This window comes from Odocoileus virginianus, chromosome 31, assembly GCF_023699985.2.
Source record: "Odocoileus virginianus isolate 20LAN1187 ecotype Illinois chromosome 31, Ovbor_1.2, whole genome shotgun sequence".
Taxonomy (NCBI): domain Eukaryota; kingdom Metazoa; phylum Chordata; class Mammalia; order Artiodactyla; family Cervidae; genus Odocoileus; species Odocoileus virginianus.
Window position 1 is genome coordinate 36,114,177 of NC_069704.1, and position 21,248 is coordinate 36,135,424.

At 50.1% G+C, this 21,248-nt stretch overlaps 1 protein-coding gene across 2 annotated transcripts in view; it reads right to left on the reverse strand.

Annotated features, from left to right (window-relative positions):
* Positions 1 to 21,248, reverse strand: part of PTK2B (protein tyrosine kinase 2 beta) — a 133,134-nt gene that overhangs the window by 1,900 nt on the left and 109,986 nt on the right. Inside the window, exons 19-30 of one of the 2 annotated variants that reach the window (XM_070459621.1) lie at positions 18,236 to 18,336; positions 17,963 to 18,052; positions 16,914 to 17,118; positions 14,409 to 14,517; positions 12,550 to 12,615; positions 10,375 to 10,500; positions 5,312 to 5,458; positions 4,728 to 4,763; positions 4,363 to 4,387; positions 2,407 to 2,453; positions 1,616 to 1,753; positions 1,111 to 1,191 (exon numbers count right to left, since the gene is read on the reverse strand). In XM_070459621.1, the coding sequence (XP_070315722.1) occupies positions 1,111 to 1,191; positions 1,616 to 1,753; positions 2,407 to 2,453; positions 4,363 to 4,387; positions 4,728 to 4,763; positions 5,312 to 5,458; positions 10,375 to 10,500; positions 12,550 to 12,615; positions 14,409 to 14,517; positions 16,914 to 17,118; positions 17,963 to 18,052; positions 18,236 to 18,336 (1,171 nt within the window). The remainder of the gene's footprint in view (positions 1 to 1,110; positions 1,192 to 1,615; positions 1,754 to 2,406; positions 2,454 to 4,362; positions 4,388 to 4,727; positions 4,764 to 5,311; positions 5,459 to 10,374; positions 10,501 to 12,549; positions 12,616 to 14,408; positions 14,518 to 16,913; positions 17,119 to 17,962; positions 18,053 to 18,235; positions 18,337 to 21,248) is intronic. The other variant, XM_070459622.1, reaches the window with a different exon arrangement.

Here is a 21,248-nt window from a genome sequence, read left to right on the forward strand (position 1 = left end):
TAAAATAAGGCAGATTTATGCTCTTACAGTTCTGGGGGTCACAAATCTGGAATGGGTCCCTTGGGGCCAATGTCCAGGTGACGGCGGAGCTAAGTTTCTTCTGCCAGCTCCAGGGGAGAATTTTGTTCCCTGCCTTTTCCAGCTTCCTCGGCGTGTGGATCCTTCCAGCAATGGCCTCATTCCGACCTCTGCTTCTGTTATCCCATCTCCTTCTCTGATTCTTATGAGACCTCTGCTTCTCCTCCTTCTTACAAGAACCCTTGTGACTACACTGGACCCACTTGGATAATCCAGCGTAACTTTCTCATCTGAAGATCCTTAACTTAATCACCTGCAAAGTCCTGTTTGTCATGTAAGGTCACATAGACACAGGCTCTGAGGACGCAGGCATCCTTTTTTTGGTTGTTGTTCAGTTGCTAAGTCATGTCTGATTCTTTGTGACCCCATGGACTGCAGCGTGCCAGGCTCCCCTGTCTTCCACTATCTCCTGGAATTAGCTCAAACTCATGTGCGTTGAGTCACTGATGGTATCTAACCATCTCATCCTCTGCTGTCCTCTTCTCCTTTTGCCTTCAATCTTTCCCAGAATCAGGGTCTTTTCCAGCTATCTTGTGGGGGCGCGTTATTCTGCCTACCACTGGCACCATCTCAGGATAGAGCACTGGCACTCCTGTTTTGGTTTTCAGTGGTTGCTTCTCATTTAAATAAAGAAAATTAGATTAAATGATCAATTGAAGAAAGCTTAACTGCTATTTCTGTGACACACCTTGACCTTAGTAAGAAGGGTCACTAGACAAAGAATCATGGACAGGATGGGGCTAAAAAGGAGCGTGTGTGTCCTCCTTTGCCTGTCCTCAGGCACTAAGAAGTCACTGCCAATCATCTGAGGCCTAAACTGGGAAATTCGCCCCGGAAAGCCGGCGAGGCCCCTGGGTTCCAACTCCGCCCCCTAGTGGTACCTGCAGAGATATGCAGTGCAGAGCCACCTGCTGAAGGCCCGCAGAGATGGGACTGCCCAGGTGGCCCTTCCGGGTCTCCTGTTGAAACACAGCTGCAGCAGGAGAAGGGGGCAAGGGACAGTGGATGACACCGACGGGATGAGACACTCACCTCTGTCCGTGAGGACGACGGCAAGGAAGGCAGGAGGTCATCCACACTGCCGATGAGCTTCCGCAGGGTCAGGCCCACGTTCTGGGAGAGAGGGGCGCGTGGCCGTCACCCTTTGCTTTTTCCTTTTGAAGTCTTTATTGAATTTGTTACAACATTACTTCTGTTTTATGTTTTGGTGTTTTTGGCCCCAAGGCATGTGGGAATCTTAGCTCCCTGACCAGGGATCGAACCTGCATTCTCTGTACTGGAAGGTGAAGTCTCAGCCACTGGACCGCCAGGGAAGTCCCACCCTTTGCTTTTTGAGAATGCCATGTCTCCCTTGAGAAGAGCCCTCCTGGGATGGTGTCTGCCTTCCGAGGCTACCTGGGACTAACTTCTCTTTGACAACCTTGCTCTAATGGGGTCTAATCGGGCAGACTGGGAAGCTCAGCCCCTCCCACATCCTTCCAGGGATGGGCTGAGTGGCCTCCGTCCCCCAGGTCCACGGCTCCTCCCTGGTTCTCACCTTCACTACCACCACGTAGCCCTCGGGAGGCAGCTGGCAGAGCTCATTCTTGAGATCCAGCACGGCCCGCACCAGCTCCATGACGTTGAGGTACACCAGGTCGTCGGTCCGATCCAGGTTGGCTGTGGGCTGGATGGACTGTGGCGGGGAGAGGAGGAGGAGAAGCAGGTGGCCGGAGGGGAGGGTGACGAGTCAGAGGGACACACCATTCTTTCCTGGGCATGCACTAGTGGTGCCAACTCAACCACCAAGACGTTTCTCTGAAATAATAGTGCCTGGTCCTGGGGGGGCCACCTTCCCTTCTGCTTCTGGGGCAATGGTTCTTATGTGAGAGTCTGCCTGGGTGTCTTAAAAAAGTTCTGGTGGCCAGCCTCACAGCAAAGCAACCGAACCATCAGCTGGGCGTGGGGGTCAGGCGGTGTCAAAGCTCTCAGAGGATTCTCATGGGCTGCCAAGGCTGAGAACTGCTGCTCCAGAGTGAAGAAAGCAGCAGATGCCCCAGAACACGGGGGTGCAGGGAGCCAGTGGGGGTCCACACCTCCTGCTCCTTGGGACAGGAGAGCTTTCCTCCAGGTCAGGGAGGGGGCTGGTCTTCCCCTTGCTTTTTTTTTAAAATGAATTAGTTGTGTGGCTTTAGACAAGACACTTGCCCTCTCTGGGCCTCAGCTAAATAATGAGGATACAGGACTGGATTCCTTCTGTGCGCCTCTGCAGTCTTTCCAGTCCAGGCCTTCAGTCTTGTGGGGCCCTGATTCCAATCCACTACCAGCCTCAGCAGAGCCAGCACATACCTGTGCGCCGAGCCGTGGCGGTTTCTGTGGGGGGGCTGTGAACTCCGCTGCAGAGGGAAGGGACAATGAGTAGGGATGTCCTCAGCACCCTGACCCCTCCCTTCATAGGTGCTGATGACCAAGCCCAGCTCTTCTCCACTACTACCAGGAGACCCCAGGGAAACGGGACCTGAAACCCAGGACGATGGAAAGTAACCTCTCGTCTCCCTGGTCTTCTATACGCAGGGACAGGCACTACAGTCCATTTCAAAGACAGAAAAAGCCAAAGTCCCGGTGGGGATGGAGTGATGGCAGTGGGTGTTCCAGCACACCGGGCCCTGAGACGCTGACCTTGACTGTCATGAGAGAGAAACCTGCTCTGAAGGCAGCAGGTGACCCTGGAGCCTCACCCAGCGGGTGCAACAGCCACCGATGTGGTAGATTTGTGAAGCTTCCCTATTGTCTGCTTTGTCCATCTGGGGGTCAAGGAAGTGAACTGCTAGAAGCATGCTGTTCTCTGGACACTCCGATGAACAGAGACACACAGGCCGTGTGGGACTGCTTGGAGTAGCAGTCAGAAGACCTGATTCCACTTTCCACTCTTCCCCCAGAGTGGGGTGAGACTAGGGCAGCTCACTGACAGGCCCCCGGCCTTAAGTGTCATCTGTCAAGTAGGAGCATTCACTTAGAAGGGCCCTGCAGGAGCCAGATGCCTGGGCTCAAATCTGGGCCCTGCTAATCACTAGCTGTGTGACTTTGGGAAAGTCACTTGCCCTTCCTGCGTATGTTTCATGTCCTTTGTAAAGTGGGCATCATGATACATTGTACCTATTGCATAGGAAGGACTGCTGTCGGGTTTAAACTGACATTTTAAAGCAACTTGGGCCAGCGCTTGTCATTGTCTTTGGTGGCTGCCATGGTCACCATCACCATCATCATCAGCCCCATCCTCCTAGGATGGTGATGAAGAGCCTGGCTCACTGCAGGACTGGGACCTGGGAACCTTTGCAGCAAAGTCTGCGCCAGGACAATACAAAGAAACAATATGGGACTAAAAATAGCTGTGTGCATGCCGCAGTTGGGCCGAATTCTGGACCGAAAGATACAAAAAAGACAAAAAAGAAACCCCAAATAACACCCAAGAACCATTTCTGAAGAGCCAGGAGCAAAAACCTGGGTGTTGGGAGCAAAAGCAGGGTACTGCTGCATGCCCCACTGCACGCACCATCACAGAGGGGCGGGCAAACCACCTAAGCCGCCCCTCCTGGATGATCCGTGGATCCACCCCTATCCTCACCCCATGTAAGGAATGACCTCCCCGCTGCCTCTGGGAGCAAGCAAGGGAACCTGTTGTTTTCACTTCCTCCTGCAGCCTGCGGCGCAGGAGCCCCCACAAAGTTTGCCTGAATTTCCTGTCAGGCCTCTAGTCAGTTTCTGTTAATTGGGAAAGGCCAACGATCCCAGCGGGTACCACTCCCTCCCTGCCTTTCAAGGAGGCTCCAGGAAAGACTCTGGGGTCGCGCAGGGGTGGGTGGGAAAGTCAGGTGGCCCTGCCCTCTTCTTGCTTCCGTTCAGATGGCCCCGCCCTGTTTCTTTCTTCCCTTCCTGGGGCTGAGGGAGGAGAAGAGGCACTTGGGAGAGATGTCATCGTGCTGCTTAAAAGCTTCTGACAGAGTGGGTGGGAGACAGGAAGGATCACCAAGTCCTCCAAATAAATGCAGCAGCAGAGAGGCGGGGACAGGAGCCATGCCGCGAGAGGGGTGGGGGGCAGCCGTCGGAGCAGGGGTGGAGGTGGAGGATAGGAGGTGGTGTATATCGACTCCCAAACTGGGCCTCTCTGCACCCTCTGAACTCAGGACAGATGATTCTATGGCAAATACGCTCCCTTTGCTCTCTGCAAGGGGCAGGGAAGGCGGCTGCACACAAGATGCCACGCCCGGGGACGTTCCCGCCGAGAGGAAGGGTGCTCACACTTACTGTAGCCGGCCTCCTTCTCTGGGGTCTGGAAGGAAGGAAAGAGAAGAGGTCACTGGTGCAGCCCTGGGGGCCACCCACGCCCCCTGTTAGCTTGTTCCCGTCCCCCAGAGGTTTGGAGGTCATACAGCTGCAGGGGTCCTGGGGACTCCCTGACCGGAAGTGGCTGGGGTGGGGGGCACCTGTGCCGGAGCGGGGCGGCGTTAAGTGTGAGCTCAGCAAGGAGACTCCAAGATCAGAGTGAAGTGGAAAAAGGTGCTCTCGTGGTGAGAGGCAGAGAGGGCGAGCTGGGCAGGTGTGGAGTCGGAGGTCCCACTAACTACCCTATAAGCCCTCCCTCCGGATAGAGTGGCCTCCCGGTGACTCACCAGCGGGGACTTGTCGTTCATGTAAACCATGGGGTCCTGCAGAGGGGGAAAACAAATCAAGAGGACTTAGGATTCTGTAACCAAAAACTCCAAGGATGCCTGGAGAGCAGGTCACTCCAGCCAGGTGGGGAGCGAAAGGGGACAAGATGGCATGGGTCTCTCCGTGGGGAGCATGGTTATCAGAACGTGTTCAGGGGCTTTCCGGGTGGCTCAGCGGTAGTGTCCACCTGCCAATGCTGGAGAGACCGGTTTGATGCCTGGTCTTGGAGGATTCCACATACTGCGGAGCGACTAAGCCCATGCACCACAACTACTGAGCTTGTGCTCTAGAGCCTGTGAGCCGCAACTACTGAAGCCCAAGCTCCCAAAAGCCTGTGCTCTGCAACAAGAGAAGCCACTGCCACGAGAAGATCGGGCATCGCAAATGTAGAGTAGCTTGCTACAACTAGAGAAAAGCCGGCGTGCAGAAATGAAGACCCAGCACAGCCAAAAATGAAAAAATATGTAAAATTATTTAAAAAAAGGTGTCCAGCAGAGGTGTCGGGGCATGTCCTCTCCCTCCCCTGGCTGGGCTTTCTCCTCACCAGGGCTTTCTCCTCCTGCCTCAGCCACTGGTAATCTTCCACCATCTGCTTCTGCTGCTTGTCCAGGAGTTGCCGCATCTTGAGCCTCTCGGCCTCCCACAGCTGCTGGGCCTCCTCCCGGCTGCTGGGGCGGACGAAGTCCTCCTCCTGGGAGCACAGCGGGGGAGATGGCAGAGGACACAGTCAGCCCAGTCTCCGCACCCAGGGAGGACAGTCCTCTGGAGAGCCTTGTGGGAGCCACACGCCTTGGCCTAACTGGTCTCAGATCTACAGCCATCTATGCAGATGGTTATTACTGTTGGCTCCATCAACCCCAATCACATGCAGTGTGTTCTTGAAGTGCTGAAACCCAGGGCATAGAGTTTAACAGGTACTGGTTTCAAATCATCATGTGATCCCTTAGTGCCATCTTATTTTCAAGTGACTGTCCTAATATCATTTTCTCAGTTGGCATGTGTCATGGCTGCTGTCACTGAATTTACACTTAGGATTGTAAAGCCAGCCCTCTGGGAGGCCTTGAGTGCTTAGCGTCACCTAAAACAGAGATGGCAGGTCTGGAAGCTTCAAGGAGCAGTGGTGTGTGGTCCCCCAAAGCTGTCCACTGAAGGGTGGAGCCTGAGAGAAGGAGCAAGAGTGTGCACCCATCTGATCGCCTTTTTTATCAGAAGATACTCGTTATTTGGGCTTCCCCATCCTAGTTATGGATGGCTCAGACAGGAAAGCATCTGCCTGCAATGCGGGGGAACCGGGTTCAATCCCTGGGTCGGGACGATCTTCTGGAGAAGGAAATGGCAACCTACTCCAGTAGTCTTGCCTGGAAAATTCCATGGATGGAGGAGCCTGGCAGGCTACAGTCCATGGGGTCACAGAGTCGGACACGACTGAGCAACTTCACTTTCACTTTCACTTTCTGTGGCTCAGAAAGTAAAGAATCTTTCTGCATCATTCTCTTGATTAAGAAACTAGCCTGGGTTATGTCACCAAAAGTTAAAAGAGATGCATGAGCTAAGAGATAAAGTGAAGCACAAAATTTAAAAGAAATAAGGATGCATGGATATGCAATAAGTGGTTCCTCTCCTGAGTTTTAGTAATCTAACCCCATTTCAACTCATTTGTGGAGCTTTGGACCTATTCATAGTTCTCCCTGTTATTTCTCCCGGCATGTTCCCCTTTCCTATTATTTGTCTTCCCTCAATCTTCCCCAGGGTTCATTTATATAAATATCTGCTCAGTCCCTTTAAACTGGCTTCCTTTTTTCTGCTGCACAAGATTACCTGGGTCTCCTGGATATACGAGTGTTACCAACATTCTTTTGATTGTGTAAAGCCTGGGATGACCTTTGCTGGGGGCAGGTGACCTTTCTATGATGTTGAGGTCCGCAAGTTGCTCAGATCCCTTTCTTTGAACTGGCCCGTTTACATACAAGTCACTTACATAAATGCTAAAAATGATTCTCAGTCTACTTTAACAAGCCATAATCTCTGCCAAGCCTCTAAAAAAGATTATCCCCACTAAAGTCTCTAAACAGCACAGTTTGAAAATAGTGACACTGGTGTTTTTCCTAGGCTGTCAGCTACAATAACTGCTCTCAATTTCTAACAATACTCCTCCTCATAAGATGCCTTGCTGAAATAGCCCTTGTTCATTACGCCAGTCAACGACTGTTTATTGAGCAACTGCTATGTGGCAGGGACAGGGCTGGGTGCTGGGAGGGCAGTGATGGTTAAAGACACAGCGTCCTTCCTGTTTTCATGAGGCTATGGAACCAATTGCAGATTGGGGTTTCTCAACCTTAGCATTGGGGCGAGATAATTCCTTATTGGGGAGAGATTTCCTGTAACCTGTAGGATGCTTACAGCAACCCGACTCACTAGAAGCCTCTAGCACCTCCCCTGTTGTAACAAAAATGCCTCCACACATTACCAAATGTCCACCCAGAGCTAACGTACTGAGTTAGACCTTATTTTAAACTGATCTGTGGACACGGTGTGGGGAGGAGGGTAGGATGAGTTGGGAGGTGGGGACTGACGTATGTGCGCTGCATGTGAGAAACACATAACTAGTGGGAAGCTGCTATGCAGTACAGGCAGCCTAGCTCAGCGCTCTGTGATGACCGAGAGGGGTGGGATGGGGTGGGGAGGGCCGAAGGAGGGGATATATGTATACCATAGCTGATTCACCTCATTGTACAACATTGTAAAGCAACTATACCTATCCCAATTAAAAAATAAAGGCAAATTTCAGAACACGAGACTATTTTATCATCATAGGATTGATAAAATACATAAGATTTACTTCGTAAAGGCTTATGCCCCCCAGATGAAAGGATTTTAAGGCTGTAAATATCCTCAGTTAAATGCCAGCATGTGCAAACACAATGGTATCTCTATATCAGGCTATTGATGAATCATGACAAATAGGAACTAAGGGTCCAATGTTCTGAATATAGCATTAGGAATCTCCAGGTAAGGAAAATGTATGGACAGTGGAAGACTAGAGAAGATACTGACAGGAGGAGTTTCCAGACTCAAGAAAACACTTCACAGTTTTGAAATTGCCAAAGAAGATTCCTACCACTCAAATGTCTAGTATGCCCCAGGCTTGATCACCATCTGACCAAATATTTTAACATGTATTAGTGGATGTATTCTTATGTCTTCCAATTTTCTAATAAAACTCAAGAAGCAAATGAGATTAAAAAAAAAATTGGATCTCTTTAGGGCTTACTGTCCAAAGTATACTTCAAGAATTCTTAATCAGGCGATGAATGCTTACACTGCAGGTCATTTTTAAGAGGAATTCGACCCTTGGGGTGTTTTAAAAAGACTCTGATAAGCTGTGACCCTTTCTAGGAATTGACTCTTCATCCTGCCAGGCCTATTTCCATTGTAACTAAACAACTCCTGCACTCATCCTAAGGTTTCCCATCATTCAATCTGGGCTCCAACTCATGCTTCTGCCTTCCTCATCCCCTGGGATCCTTCTAATTTTTCCCTCCCACTGAGGCCCAACTGCAAAAAAAAAAAAAAAAAAAAGCAGCTGGAAAGAGTTGTTTTACTCTCTGAACTTCTTCTGCACTTTGGCTGTGCCTCTGTGTGCTACTCACAGCTCTCTGGTTTACATTATAGGCAACCATCTGCCCTGTTCCTTCTCCTTTCAGCACCTAGGACAGCGCCCAGCAAAGTGTCCCTTAAAAAAAAGGTGCTGTTTACTGAACTGTTATTTTAAACCTCAATTGTGAGGTCTTCAAGAGGGAGACTGCTGCCTTCCTGACTCTGGAATTGAATCCCACAGATTCTCAGATGAGTCAGGCAATAGAGTTAGTCACTAGAAAAGTTGTTTTTGTGGGAAAACCATCTCTGACTTTCGTTAAATGCTTTCAAATGCTTTGCAGGGAGTCTATTATACCTTTTCAGCATTCTACCTGGAAGAGGCTTTCTCAGTGTTTCTGATGCATACCATAAAATGGAGTTTATATTTTTAACTTTTTTCTTTTTTGCTTATTTTAAGAAATGCTTATTATGTTCTCTCAGGCAGGCTTTCCTGTGGCAAGTACATCTAAAGCCCTGACACAAAAGGCCCTTTTTCCTGCCTCACAGTTTGTCTTTATGGAAGGGAACAAAGTCCTTATGGTGAATCAGGGGTTAGACAAAGGCAGTGCCAACCCTCAAATGTGCGAAACACCTTCTTTCTGAAAGGGCACATTTAAAGCCAAACTCACTTAATTAAAACCCAATTAATTATGAATAAAGAGTTAAGGGCAGGAAAGAAAAGTTGAGCACTGCCTAAAAGATAGTGAATGCTTACAGATGCAGTTTTATTATCATTGAGTATATGCTAAGACATAAATTGGTTAAACTAATGTGAAAAAGAAAAATGAGCTAGGTCAGGGGAAAACTTATTCTACTAAGCTCTCACTGCCTTGAATTCTAAGTTATCTTAATCATTTCAAAGCTTTACTAAATTAAAAACAGCAAGGATATCTCAACATACTTTCCTACATTTTTGTAAATCTGTTGTAATAGAAATGTAGTCTCCCCCAATTTTTAGAGTCCTATATACCTGAGTCTTAAATATGATGCATGGTCACAGAGTTAGAGCTAAAGTAATAAGGGTTTTAGTCTGTTATATCACATATCAAGACTCAGTTCTGTAAACTATATCAAATGCTCATGGCAACTGACCATGGGGGCCATTTGTATTGAAGGAGGAGAAGATGGATGGTGACAAGTAACAAGTGGACAAGCAAAGGTGCACTTTTTTTAAAAAAGGAGACCTGACGATTACAAGCTAGTTTCCAGGTAGTGCAGTGGTAAAGAATCCACCTGCCAATGCAGGAGACTCAGGTTCGATCCCTGGGTCGGGAAGATCCTCTAGAGGAGGAAATGGCAACCTACTCCAGTATTCTAGGGGAAAAAAATCCCATGGACAGAGGAGCCTGGACGGCTACAGTCCATGTGGTTGCAAAGAGTGAGACATGAGTGAGTGACTGAGCGACGGACAATGAAATACTCAAGGCTTCATCCGTAGTTGACGACAAAGAGTGACCGGGAGGGTGTGGCTCAGCCCTATGCTAGCCCCCAAGTTTGTTCTCATATCGCAGCAACTTTTGCAAAGCAGCAGGAGCGGCAACCACAAGGCAGACTTTCCTTTGACCGAGGAGAAATGGAACAATCACAACAATCAGGCAGCAGGAAGGGCAGAGCGGGCAAGGCCTCCAGGGTCTTTTACTTTCTGGCACCGTCAGGCTTCCCTGCCCTCCGCTCATGAGCTTTCACACTATCGCCAGGGCTGAGGGAAGGGGTGGTTTTACATCTTTGCCACAGCATCAGAGTAGGCATGGGGCAGGTCTGGGTCCAGCTGGAGTCTCAAGGGCAGTGCCTGGCTTGGCCCCCAAACTCTGCTGCTTGTAGAGGTGCAGGAGGCACAGAGTCCCTCTCTGGCCGACTGGTGCAGGAAGGGCACCTCCTGAGCCTGAGGACGCAGGGCTCCCAGTATCCCAGGCACCTCCCTCCAGCAGCCTCCGTGTCCTGGCCAGGACCCAGCATGCAGAGTCCTCTTACCCGCATGCTGTGGCGCTTGAAGACATTGTGCCGGTGGAGAGGTGGGGTGTGCAGCGAGTTTACGGGAGATGGATACTCCATAGGGCTGGTGAGCGTGGGTGAGCTGGCACACAGACCCTCGGGGACCTATTCAGGAGAAGCAGAGGAGCACAGGCACGGGGACAAGGCGAGAAGGTGGACGGTTAGCTGCTACGAACACGAGCACAGACAAACGATACAAGAGCTCCATGAGAGAAACGGGACTTGCGCTCCAGGAGCTTACAAAGAACAAAGTGTGGGCATTCCACTGGTCGTGTTTGGGAGACGTGGCGGAGCGACATACGGGGCTCTTGGCTAGAAGTCAGCACAGACGTGGTGGCTGTTGTTTCATCTAACAGCCCTCCCCGTGATGCGGTGCATACCGTGGGTCCACCTGTGGCACTGACCCATGACTACATCTCCTCCTTCAGGACTCTTCAGGGAAGAGTCATCATCATGTCAGAAACTAACAGATACTGTTGATCCACAAGTGTGTGTGTGTATAGGCTTCCCTGATGGCTCAGTGGTAAAGAATTTGCCTGCAATGCAGGAGACATGGGTTCGATCCTGGGGTTGGGAAGATCCCCTGGAGAAGGAAATGGCAACTCACTCCAGTATTCTTGCCTGGGAAATCCCAAGGACAGAGGAGCCTGGCAGGCTACAGTCCATTAGAATGCAAAAGAGCTGGATGTGGCTGAGCAACTAAAACAGACAAACATATGCGTGTATATACATATGTTGTTGTTGGTTAGTTACTAAGTCATGTCTAACTCTTTTGTAACCCCCATGGACTGTAGCCCACCAGGCTCCTCTGTCCTTGGGATTTCCCAAGCAAGAATACTGGAGTGGGTTGCCATTTCCTCCTGCAGGGATCTTCCTGATCCAGGAATCAAACACACATCTCCTGCATTGCAGGCAGATTCTTTACCACTGAGTCATCAGGGAAGTCTATATATATATATATATACACACACACACACATTTTTAAAAACCACTATTTTGGGACTTCATAGGCAGTCCCGTGGTTAAGACTTCACCTTCCAATGCAGGGGGTTTGGGCTCAATCCCTGGTCAGGGAGCTAAGATCCCACATGCCTCATGGCCCAAAAACCAAAACATAAAAACAGAAGCAATATTGTAACAAATTCGACAAAGACTTTTAAAATGGTTCACATAAAAAATAAAATCTTAAGGGACTTCCCTGCTGGCCCAGTGGTTGGGACTCTGAGCTCCCAATGCAGGGGGCCCGGGTTTGATCCCTGGTCAGGGAACTAGATCCCACATGCTGCAACTAAGACCTGGTGCAGCCAAATAAATGAATAAATATTAAAAAAATCTTAAAAGAAAAAAACCCCATTATTTTAAACATCACAAAGGGGTATGTTTCTTTCTAGGGATATCGCTCCTGTCTTCTGCCTTGAGGTTTGTTTTCTTTTTCTTTTTTTTTTGTATGAAGAAGGTTTGTCTGTTTGTTCCTGGTTAGGCTTGTTTTGGCTCTGGAGCTTTTCCTTGACCACAGGACACCAAATGAAGGAGCACCAAATAAAAGACACTGTTTGCATTTTTTAAAGAGGGACTCTGAGCTGAGGGATAGAAAGGAAGAAAAGAGAGGGGGCCCTGGCTCCTTCTGACTTAGATGCGACAGAGAGACACAGGACGGAGACATTCCGAGAGGGACCGACAGCGTGGGCAGGTCCTGTGGTTGGTAACCATGGAGGTGGGGGCGGGGAGCACAGGGGGAACCCTGCTCTCTCTCCACCAGCTACGGAGGTTCTCAGCAGGGCCCCTGCAGGGAGCCCCAGCGAGCAGCCCCATTCTCTGGGGGACGTCAACGGTCCCCAGCCGCCTGGATTCCTTTTCAGAGGCTCTGCTCAGGGTTGGGGAGGCCAGGAGTAGAGAATTAGCTGCAGGCGGGCGCACGCAGCAGCCAATGCTGTGGACAGACAGATGTGGGTTGAAGTCGTCTTAACTGAGGACAACTTGGTTCAATGAGATTCTTTTGATCTCTGGGCACTTTGAGTTCTTTTCTGGGTACTCAAGAACTGTCTCCATTGCCTGAGCAGCTAGGACTGCTGCTCTGCAGAGGCACAAGGATGGAAATTCAGGAAGGACAGAGATGAGGCCTGTACTTCCCCAGCCCTCCAGTTATGTCTTTACCTGGAACTGCAGCTTGGGTGCCAGAAGGTTGGTTTGTGGAGGGGGTCTGTACTTGGGCCGGCTGGGCTGCAGAGAGAACATGGAGATGAGTCAGTCCCTCATTCTGTCCTGTTGAGGGAGCACAGCTCACCAAGGGGAATATCAGGTCAGGCTTGTTCAGGATGATGAAGACGAAGGACAGAGCAATCATTAAAATCATTCATGTCTGCTGACTGTGCATCTATTGCTGCTGAGTGATACGAGGGTACTAAGAGGCCAGTTTTCTCTGCCCTTCTGAAGGTCACTGCTAACTGGAGGCATTACCCGTCTCTGGGTAGCCTCTCCGCATGTGCCAGGCATCCTGGAGTGTGAAGCCAACTATGGCTTAGGAAGCATTACTATGAACAAAACTAGTGGAGGTGATGGAATTCCAGCTGAGTTATTTCAAATCCTAAAAGATGATGCTGTTAAAGTGCTGCACTCAATATGCCATCAAATTTGGAAAACTCAGCAGTGTCCATAGGACTGGAAAAGATCAGTTTCTATCCCATTCCCAAAGAAGGGCTGTGTCAAAGAATGCTCAAACTATCACACAATTGCACTCATTTCGCAAGCTAGCAAGGTAATGCTCAAAATCCTTCAAGCTAGGCTTCAACAGTATGTGAACCCTGGATGTGCAGAGTTTGCCAAATCAGTAATCGGGAGCTGCAGACATCCAGAGGTGGGTCATGGAGGCCCAGGCATCCACAGCAGCTTCCTGGAGGTGATGAAACCTGAGCTGGGCCTGACTGCAGGAGGGTGTAGGGCACAGCAGATCAGGGGGACCTCGAAAAGAGGCCGAGCACCCACAGGGCTTTGTTATAAACTGAATGTTTGTCCCCCTACCTCACCCCACCCACCCCATTCATATGTTGAAGTCTTAACTCCCAGGGTGATGGTGTTTGGAGGTGGGGTCTTTGGGAGGTAATTAGGATCAGATGAGGTAACAAGAGTAGGACTCCTATGATTCTTATTATTAGTAGTAGCATTAATGAACTTCCCAGGTGGTGGTAAAGAACCCGCCTGCCCATACATTAGAATAAGAGATGTGGGTTCAATCCCTGGGTAGGGAAAATCCCCTAGAGGAGGCCATGGCAACCCACTCGGGTATTCTTGCCTGGAGAATCCCATGGACAGAGGATCCCTGCAGGCTACAGTCCATGGAGTGGCAAAGAGTCAGACATGACTGAAGCGACTTAGCGTGCAGTCGTATTAATAAAAATAACAGACACCAGAGCTCACTCTCCCCACCATGTGAGGACATGTGAGAAGGACAAGTCTGCCATCCAGGAAGAGAGTCCTCACCAGACACCTTGATCTTGGACTTTCCAGCCTCCATGCTGTCTGTGTGTAAGCTGCCCAGCCTGTAGTATCTTGTATGGCAGCCCAAGCTGACTTCTACAGACATGGTCCCACCCATCTAATAGTGGGGCAGCAGGGCATTGGCTCCTGTGCTCAGAGATGCCATGGACATCAGAGACTGGACTTCAGGGCTCCCCATCACGTACCTTCAAGGGAATCTAATTTGTCCCTAAAAACACCAAAAGGCTAAGTGCTGCTGTCTCCCGAGGGAAATGTTTCCAGGGTGACTGCCTGATCCAGCAGCCCCACAAGGTGCCTGCTCTCTGGCTGTCTCAGGTTCCATCTGCCGAGGTGACTGATGGGGGCTGACCTCAGGGCTGATGGATGGTTGGGTGGAAGGGCTGAGAAGACGCAGAGGCCCATCTGATCGCCACTGTAAGATGAGCTGCACAGTCAGATCTGGGAGGGGCTGGACAGGGTCCCCGCTCTGCTGTGATTCATGGGGCTGATGGGGCCGATGAGTTCAGGGCTTGGCTCACCTTGGGTGGGGGTTCCTGGAAGGCTGTGGGCTCTAAGATTTTGGGAGGTCGGTAGCGAGCGTTCCTCTCCTGCTCTAAGGCGATGTCCTTCTCCATCTGGTAAATGTCACTGCCAGGAAGTCAGGTCAGATAAGGAGACAGAAACAAGGTCAGAAACACTCCTGGGGGCTCCCCTCTGTGCTCCACTGAAGCCGGGATCCTATTCCCAAGTCCTTGCCCACGTCCTTCGCAGAGGGCACTGGGGAGATCCCTAGGAGACAGGCCACAGTACCGTGGACCCTGCAGCCACCCCAGCCTACGCATTCCTGGCATGTGCTAATGGGAACGGGTACCCACACATTCCTGGTATGTGCTAATGGGAAAGGGCCATGGATTCCCTCCCAGGTTAGCTGAATGCACGCTTCTTGCCTTTTTTTTTCTTTTACCCAACAGTGGTTCCCAACCTGGGAATCACACAGCTCCAAGGACTCGAATAAAGGCAGGGGGTCCATGAATCCATAGGTGTACCAAGCATTGTCTGCAGACAGGGATCATGTGCTGCTGAAATACATTTCTAGGCCCAAGATGGAGCTGCCCCTGCCCAGGGGGTCGCATCAGCAGGTCAAAATGCAGATAACGTTTGCATCCTTCTAAATGCTATGCTTTATCAGAATCAAAGTACCAACCCAAACACCAACCCAAACACCAATCCAAATGCCAATTCAGCTTTATGTGCTTAGTTGGTCAGTAGTGTCCAACTCTTTGCAACCCCATGGACTGCAGCCTGCCACACGCCTCTGTCCATGCAGACTCTCCAGGCAAGAATGCTGGAGTGGGTTGCCATGTCCTCCTCCAGGGGATCTTCCCAACCCAGGGATTGAACCCAGGTCTCCTGCATTACAGGCAGATTTTTTATCATCTCAGCCACCAGGGAAGCCCATTCAGCTTTACAGTTGTTTCCTATTCCCTATTCATTCTCTAATTATCTCTTCTTTGTTCCTTATTCTTTACCCTATAAAAGCATCCTACCTTCCGCTCCCATTTGCCACTGTTCTGGCCCTTGGGAATGGAGACGGCCACTTCACGCAGTGTTAAAGTTTGTCTGCATCACTTAAGTTGCCTTGTTTAATCATTTTAAATAGTACTGTGCTCTGCTTAGTTTTCAGTCATGTCCAACTCTTTGCAACCCCATGGACTGTAGCCCCTCACTAGGCTCCTCTGTCCATGGGAATCTCCAGGCAAGAATACTGGAGTGGGTTGCCATGCCCTCCTCCAGGGGATCTTCCCAATCCAGGGATCGAACCCAGGTCTCCTGCATTGCAGGTGGATTCTTTATCATCGGAGCCACCAGGGAAGCTCTAAACAGCACTACTAAATATATAATATTTATATATAATATTTAGTGCCTTGTTTTCAGATTTATATGCATTCTATTCTGTGCAATACAAAAATTCATGATACGGCTTGTTTATGGAGCCCTGCCTATAAACAAATGCAGTATCATTCTGAGAAATGAGTATTTCCTGCCATATCAGTAAACAAGGATGTCACAGTCATCAGCAATTGCCTCCACCACGGATAGTGAGCTGGTGAGCCCTGAGGGAACTCAGGAAGGAAAGAAAACCTGCCATCTAGGAGCCATCAAGCTGCAGCCACTCCCTACGGCGAGCCCTGAGGAAACTCAGGATGTGAAAACACAGGATGCTGGCCCCAGAGAGCTGAGATGCATATCACAGGAATGATTCCAGTGAGCCCAGACTCTCACATCTTCCCATACATAGAAAAGCACTCAATTCCTTAACTTGGGTATCTGGTTTTCTTTAATTAACAATAATTGTTTGCTGTTCAAACAACCTGCCCTTTGTTGCAAAACTTCTATATAAGCTGGCTCCTCCTTCACCTCTTCTGAGCAGTTTCTCAGAGCTATCTGAAATGTTGTCTCCCAGGTCTGCAGCCCTCATTTTGCCTGCAGTAAAACTTAACTCCCAGCTCTCACACTGTGCAAATTGTTCTCAAAGATTCCCATTGCACGGACCTGGGGTTCCCAGCTTCTCCTGTGGTGCCTTCCCATGTGGCAGTTTCTGGGGATGATTTTCTAAAAAAAATGCCCACAAGTTGCCTACAGTGTTTAAAACTGTAGTATTTCATGTTAATTAAGCATTGGGTTCCTTAAAGCAGGAGCCAGCAAACCAGGCCCACAGGCCAAATATAGCCCCCTACCTACTTTTATGTGGCCCCCAATGGTAAAGAATCTCCCTGTAATGCAGGAGACCCTGGTTTGATCCCTGAGTCAGAAAGATCCACTGGAGAAGGGAATGGCTACCCACTCCAGTATTCTTGCCTGGGAAATCCCATGGACAGAAGAGTCTGGTGGGCTACAGTTCATGGGGCCGCAAAGAGCTGGACGTGACTTAGTGACTGAGCACACACAGCTATAAGCCTCCATGCGCTGCTGAAGAGGAGACGTGCTCTCAGGGGGCCCTGGGCTTGCAGTCCTCCCCACCACACACCCGTCTCCTTGCTCACCTGAGGCTGCACACGAGCTCGCTGAAGCGGGGTCGTTCACTGGGGTCGTAGTCCCAGCAGCGGGTCATGAGGGTGTAGAGAATGGGCGGGCAGAGGTCAGGCTTGGGCAGCCGGTCCCCCTTCTCCAGCACCCCAATGACATCCTTGTTCTCCAGCCAGAAGAAGGGCTGCTTTCCGAAGCTCAGGATTTCCCACATGCACACAGCTGCAGGCGGGAGGAGAAGGCTCAGGGCCTGAGCTGAGGGGACTCGAACCTGGAGAGGCAGCCCACCCTCCCCAGAGATAGCTGCATAGTGAAGACTCAGCACCTGCTGGGGACCACCCGGAGTTCCCCTCTCTCCTCTATAGGTAGCATCCCAGGGGTCCTGCCCACGTGGTGGTCTGCTAAGGGACCAATCGCCTATGACTGTAAGTGAACTAAGCTCCCACACCCAGGTCCTTTCCACATGGAGCTGTTAGGGTTCTGGAGGAGGGGACCATCAAAGGAACTTCACTGGAACCACCAGGAGGGAGTGATGCTTCCATCAGAAAGCAGGCATACGAAGCCTAAAGCCAGCACTTGCTGCCTGTGTGACCACAAGCAAGCCCCTGACCTGCTGAGCCTCAGTTTCCTTGTCTGGAAAATGGGAAGAAGAATAATGAGATTGTACTGGGCAGGCTGTGGAGAACCAGAGAATCTACACGGCTGTGTGCCTTTTAAGTGGCTGTCCATCACCTGGTTTTCCTCTCTCCTCACCCTGCACCTTCTTCTCAGAGAGGAGCTCAGTTCTGCTTTTGAGGCTCCCCTGCGGGGTGGCCTCACCTCAGTCCTGGGGCTGTTTGGGGGAGCTCATGCTCATATCAAGAGTCTTTTCCATGAAGATGAATGCAGGCTGGCCCTTAGCTCGTGTCACCCCCAATCCACCACTGACTCCCCACCTCTGGGACTCCTCAGTGGTGGCAGCAAAACAGAACTGAGGGTCCAGACCCCTGCTTCTTGTGCCCCCTGTTATCCTGGTCACAGAGGGGTAATCAAACCCTTGTCCACGCCCTATGGAGAGTCTGCTCACCAAACATCCAGACATCGCTGGCGGTCGTGAAGCGGCGGAAGTTGATGGACTCGGGGGACATCCACTTGATTGGTAGACGGGTCACAGAGGCTGTGGGTGGACCAAAGGTTTATGGGAGCTCTTAGAGAAGAACGATCCAGACTTATCCAGAAAGGCAGCTTACTCTCCAGAGACTGTTGGCCTAGACTTGCCTTATAATCAGTCACCTTTTGGGGGGATTTTGGCTTCAGGGATGCCCTCCGGAGACAAAGCTGTAACACCCCCCCACCTCACCTTTGTAATACTCCTCATCCTCAATGTATCGGGAAAGGCCGAAGTCCCCCAGCTTCACACACTCAGGGGAGGCCACCAGGATGTTCCGGACAGCGATGTCCCTGGAAGGAGGCAAAGACCAGGGTGAGGTGGTTCATCACGCTTCAGGGGGACAGACAGATGGACAGATGGAGAAGAGAGCTTCAGGGCCCCAGCCTCCGGAGGAGAATCAAGCAGCTTCTGTGGGTCAGCCCTTCCTGGCCCCACAACTCGTCTTGCTGGAACTTGGCTCAGGCAGGAGCCTTGGCTGCTCTTCCCTGCTGCTCACACGCACTGGTTGCCTCCCTCCATCTCGCTGCTGAGCCCCATCACCCATCCCTTCTCATGCATCTCCACCTCCAAGCCTGTCTTGTGTTCCCTGTATTTGCTCCAGTTGCTGCATGTATTGTCCCCTCTGCTGGGGATGCCGTCACCCTGCTGACACTTCAGGGAGGAAGCCCGACCACTTTCCTGATCACAATTAACCTCTCCTTGTTCTGCAGCCCCACAGCTGCCCACAGCTCACTTCCAGGGGGCACTGGGAGAGCCAGGACCCCCTAAAGGCTACACGCCCCTGAGCCGTGGCCCAGAGTCCTCAGGAACCCCTGGTGTGGAGAGGAGAGAGGGACAGGGAGCTGGAGGAACACAGCTGGCAGCTGGCAGGTGAGAGGCGCAGCCCAGAGCTGAGCTCTCACCCCCCTACTTCCATCCCCACCCTGGGAGCCCTCGCTGACTCAGTCATCTTGAATCTCCACATCACTTCCAACCCCAAACTGGCTATCTCTTGCTTCTCCCAGGCAGGTTCTGCACCCCACTGTTTGTCTTTGTTATTGAAAAGATGACTTCAAAGCCTGACAATAACGTCACACAAGGATGCAAATTTATTATATCACTTTGCCCCATGATTATTCTCCCTAGAAGATGCTAGAAGATGAGTTTTAAAAGGAAAAGTTTGTTTCTGTTTGTTTTGATTGTGACTTAATCCCAGAGCTTAGGACACTGCCTGGAGGCCCACAGGAAGAGTTCCATCTTGTTTGCTGCACGAGTGAGTGAATGAGTGAGTGGATGAATATTCACGAATGAGTGAATGAATGAGGGGACGAATATTCACGAGTGAATGAATGAGTGGATGAATATTCACAAGTGAGTGGATGAATGAGGGGATGAATATTCACAAGTGAGTGAAAGAATGAGGGGATGAATATTCACAAGTGAGTGAATGAATGAGGGGATGAATAGTCACAAGTGAATGAATGAGTAAATGAATATTGATGAGTGAGTGAATGAATGAGTGGGTGAATATTCACGAGTGAGTGAATGAATGAGGGGATGAATATTCACGAGTGAGTGGATGAATGAGGGGATGAATATTCACGAGTGAGTGAATGAATGAGGGGATGAATATTCACGAGTGAGTGAATGAATGAGGGGATGAATATTCACGAGTGAGTGAATGAATGAGTGGATGAATTTTCATGAATGAATGAATGAATGAGTGGATGAATCCCCCAATGTCGCTGCCCATAGTGTCACCCACATGGCCCCATATCTGAGCGGGATGGCGTTGGACTGAAGAATTCACCTGTTCACCCCAGGGCTTTGAGCTGGATCATAGAAAAAGCAAGAGAGTTCCAGAAAAACATCTACTTCTTTACTGACTACACCAAAGCCTTTGACTGTGTGGATCACAACAAACTGTGGAAAATTCTTAAAGAGATGGGAATACCAGACCACCTTACCTGCCTCCTGAGAAACCTGTATACAGGTCAAGAATCAACAGTTAGAACCCAACATGGAACAATGGACTGGTTCCAAATTGGGAAAGGAGTACATCAAGGCTGTATATTTTCACCTGCTTATTTAAATTATATGCAGAGTACATTATGCAAAATGCTGGGCTGGATGAAGCACAAGCTGGAATCAAGATTGCAGAGAGAAATATCAATAATCTCAGTTATGCAGATGACATCACCCTTATGGCAGAAAGTGAAGAACTAAGGAGCCTCTTGATGAAAGTGAAAGAGAAGAGTGAAAGAGTTGGCTTAAAACTGAACATTCAAAAAATGAAGATCATGGCATCCGGTCCCATCACTTCATGGCAAATAGATGGGGAAACAATGGAAACAGTGACAGACTTTGTTTTCTTGGGCTACAAAATCATTGCAGGTGATGACTGCAGCCGTGAAATTAAAAGAAGCTTGCTCCTTGAAAGAAAAGCTATGACCAACCTAGACAGAATATTAAAAAGCAGAGACATTACTTTGCCAACAAAGGTCCATCTAGTCAAAGCTATGGTTTTTCCAGTAGTCATGTATAGGTCTGAGAGCTGGACCATAAAGAGAGTTGAGCACTGAAGAATTGATGCTTTTGAACTGTGGTGTTGGAGAAGACTCTTAAGAGTCCCTTGGACTGCAAGGAGATCAAATCAGTCAATCCTAAAGGAATTCAGTCCTGAACATTAATTGGAAGGACTGATGCTAAAAATGAAACTCTGATACTTTGGCCACCTGATGTGAAGAACTGACTCACTGGAAAAGACCCTGATGCTGGGAAAGATGGAAAGCAGGAGAAAAGGATGGCAGAGGATGAAATGGTTGGATGGCATCACTGACTCAATGGACATGAGTTTGAGCAAGCTCCAGGAGATGGTGATGGACAGGGAAGCCTGGTGTGCTACAGTCTATGGGGTCACAAAGAGTTGGACACAGCTGAGCAACTGAACTGAACTGAACTCTGTCTCCTCCAGAGGATCATATCCCCCATGATGGGGACCTCCCTTCAGGGAAGGGGACAAAGCTGGTGGAGAGGGGACCAGCACCACAGTCAGACAGAGGACTGGACTTGGCAGTTTGGAGGTGTCAGGGACCAGGGCAGTGCCACTCATTTGGGCTGGAAGGCCTGGGACCCCAGGATTGTCCTAGTGCTGCCAGAACCCAGTCTCTCCTGCTAGGCTGGGTGCCGCCAAATGGAAATGCCAGAGAACAAGTGAGCAGCG